The sequence below is a fragment of the Nannospalax galili genome, unplaced genomic scaffold (assembly GCF_000622305.1).
Source record: "Nannospalax galili isolate Female #2095 unplaced genomic scaffold, S.galili_v1.0 scaffold16934, whole genome shotgun sequence".
In the NCBI taxonomy this organism is placed as follows: domain Eukaryota; kingdom Metazoa; phylum Chordata; class Mammalia; order Rodentia; family Spalacidae; genus Nannospalax; species Nannospalax galili.
The window spans coordinates 1-3,513 of record NW_008334286.1 but is presented as its reverse complement, the minus strand read 5'-3'; the positions used below and the strand labels follow the sequence as shown (position 1 = coordinate 3,513).

Sequence of the window (3,513 nt, the reverse complement as noted above, 5' to 3'; positions counted from 1 at the left end):
TCCCCTTTGTCTACAAAGGGAATGACATTCATGTGCTTCTCTGTAAAGCTCACACAGCCTCCAACTTTAACACTCAAAATGTATCAGATAAAATGAAATGTCTTATCCAACTTTAAATAGTTGATGCTTATGAGTACTTCTTTGTAGCAAATACACAGCCAATCATATCTTCATTGACCTTTTCTGGTTATCTCTGCCTTCTTGTTTCTCCACTGGTATCAGCCATATTAAAATACTTTCACACAGTATATAAAACATGTAACTAATATTTTTTTCTAATGGAAGTTTCAAAATTTTTGTTTGGTGTCTACTTTTAATGAAAAATAAAACTGATTGGCAACAAACTGGTATTGATGTCTTACAAACATCCAGAGCTGAAACAAAACTGATGGTTAGTACAGAACAATCTTGATGTGACTAGCAGTCAGAAACCACAGCATATTTGAAAGGATTGGGAAGCAAGTGCCTCTCTTCCTCACTCAGAGCCTGAGTTTTCTGATATTATGAACATCGGGTTTTCTGGTGCCACACACCATGTTCTAGTTGAATTTTAAAAAGGAAATTTGTGGACATGGAGGGAGAAGAGGTGTAAATTTGATTAAGATGAATTATGTGAAATGCACAAAACTCAATAACAATATTTTTAAACTCTGTGCAAAGAGAACAAGGCAAATTAAAGGCAGCAGGTTAGATGACGAGGAAAACACAGTGAGACAGAGAGGAATCAATGTCTGATGTGTCTAGTCATGAGCCAACATTAATTGAGACTGATATTATAAAGATGAACCAACAAATCTAGGGCCAGTGAGTACAGGTGCAGATAACTGGAGTAAATAAAGGTCATGAGAGATAGATAAAGGTTTATACAACAAGTTTGTCTTGTGAATTTCCAGGATGATTTAGTTATGAAGGCCTCTACTTTATGTCCAGAGATCCATGAGTAAACAGTAAACATGGCTGTTATGTAACTCATTTTATAACCATTTTTGCAATTTGCCACCTTTGTGTGATTTCCTATAAAATGTCCTTGGGACCAAAGGTACATGCCCTATCCTGGAGAAAATAAATACAGTGTGTCGTATTTTCTAGTGTCTCTGAGAATGTTCTTCTATCTGGGTACCTCCCCTGACCTCCAAAATTAATACCCACAAAGAGAAATTCATCAGAATGTTATATAATATTGAAGATTAATTGACAGTCATCCTTCTTTTTAAATTGGGCACATAAAATTTCCAAACAAGATCATGTACAAAATAAATGTGTGGCCAGTGGAGGATGGAGACGTATAAGGAAAATGCATTCATTAGGTTAATAAGGTTTACAGAAAAAAAAAATGTATGGATATATGGGGGATCCTGAAGAGAAGAGAGCTCCCCTTCTCCTTCTAAGGATAGAGAATTCAGTCTTAGAGAAATGACTCTGCAATCACATCACTGATTTCAGAAATCAAAGAACAAGGAATAGGAGCAGCAAAGAAGTATTTGACGACTAGGCATAATGTACGCCAAGCATTGCTGCAGGCAGTGGCCTTCAGAACAGTGCTGTACAATAGGAACCTCCAACAATGAAGGACTTGTTTGATTTTGTGGGTCCAAGATGGCAGTCACTAGTGTGCCCCCACACATTTGAAACAGCTAGGCAAAGGAACAGATATTAACTGGACAGCCAAGGATGGCTAATGGCATCCAGGGTGTGCTGAGATTACACACAGTCACTGGGGATTTCCTGTGCTTTCTGTCTTCCCTTCTCGTATTTCAAGCTATGAGATTAGGAGCATGCGTTTAGGATTAGCTATGAGATTAGGAGCACGTTCAGGATTGCATTTAGTGCATCTTATTGGATGGAATATGGTGACCACAGAAAAGAGAGACAATTATTTTTACCCTGTTCTTATTACTGTGTTCATGAATGATCTAGGCAGTATATTTTTAAAAGATCGGTATATGTAATTGACAATAATAAGTTAATAGTTATCTGAAAATTTCCCGGTATCTAATCCTTTATTCAAAGAAAATTCCGTATAAATCTAATGTTCCCCGTTCTCCCTTTGTACCTCTGCATTCTGAACAAGTCTTCAGCTCTTTCCTTCCCGTCTTCTCGGCGTCACGCTGCTTCCTGCTCCTTCAGGATTTGTGACACACTCAGGATGTGGGTTGCCACGCTGTGTCTAGCACAGTAATAAACAGCTGAGTCTTCAGATATCAGGCTGCTGAGCTCCATGAAGGCTGTCCTGGATGATGTATCACTGGTCATTGAGACCCTGCCCTTGAACTTCTGTGCATACCCTGTGTTGTCATTGCCAGGGTAGATCCATCCTATCCACTCTAGCCCTTGTCCAGGCTTTTGCTTCACCCAATGTATAGTGTAGCTGGTGAAGGTATAGCCAGAAGTCTTGCAAGAGAGCTTTACTGAGGTCCCAGGCTTCTTCAGATCAGGCCCAGACTGTTGAAGCTGGACCCGGGAATGGACATCTGTGGAGAGGAGGGAGAGTTGATGTCCCATTCACCAGAGACTCTGGCACCTCTCACACCTGGAACTAGGTACCCCTTTAACTGTAATGGCTGCAATCAGGATGAGGATGATTCAGCTCCAATCCATGGTAAGCACTCAGGGACTGTGAGGTTAAGATTGGTCCTGCAGTACTGGAGACTAAAGAGACATATGTTTGCCAGGACAGATGTGGGTCATTTGCATATCCATGATTCAGAGTACTTCTGTATAAAGTCAAAATGCGTGATAAGGAGTAGGTTGAAGACACCTGGAGCATACAACAATGTGCTGTTGTCCAATTCATAATCCTATTAAATACATCTGCTGCCCCTTCCTTGATCCCTGTGCTGTTCCCACAGAGAATGAAATCCCCATTGTCACACTGCTCTGATTGGACCCCATTATAAAAGGTGCATGGGCCACCTGAACCGGCTCAGGGCCAACAGTGTCTCTGATGCTTAACAGCTGAATTTAGATCAAAATGCTTGCATAATGGACCAGCACAGAACATTGGAGACAACTGTCCCTCCCACATCAGTGACCCCAGGAACATGGGCAACACTGATATCAGCAGTGTACTTCGGTGATTTTTTTTTTTAGCACGTTTCCAAGTGACCTGAGTCAGAGATGTTCCATAGAAAAGCCTTGTTCTCAGAACATAGTCCTCATGAGTGAACTATGACTATGAATCAGTAGAAATTTAATGTGGCTTTTGATAGCCTCATATATTAAATGTGTTTAACCATGAAAATTTGTTGTTTTTGAGCATGGAGTAACGATGTCTAACTGAAGTCTATATTTTGCAAGGTTGCAGAAGGTGAATCTTTTATGAATGGAAACCAGAAAAGCTGGTAGACTCTCTCCCCCTTCCCCTGCTTTCTTCTGAATTTGCTATGCTGCCCTTTGGATTGATGAATCTACAATGCCCCCTGCTGGTCTCAAGAAACTGTGTATGTAAGTTTTTCTCTGGATCCACACAGTCCCCTCATGATGGCTATGACACAGCAACACGTGACCATGTTC

The 3,513-nt window shown here is 40.6% G+C and overlaps 1 gene segment (V, D, J or C); it reads right to left on the bottom strand.

The window, feature by feature from the left end:
• Positions 1 to 2,103: 2,103 nt before the first annotated feature.
• On the bottom strand, positions 2,104 to 2,471 carry LOC103731001 (the record flags this gene model as incomplete). The annotated part of the segment is given in 1 exon segment: positions 2,104 to 2,471. A coding segment is annotated over 1 exon segment (368 nt), but the record flags the coding sequence as incomplete, so codon positions are not given.
• Positions 2,472 to 3,513: the final 1,042 nt, after the last annotated feature.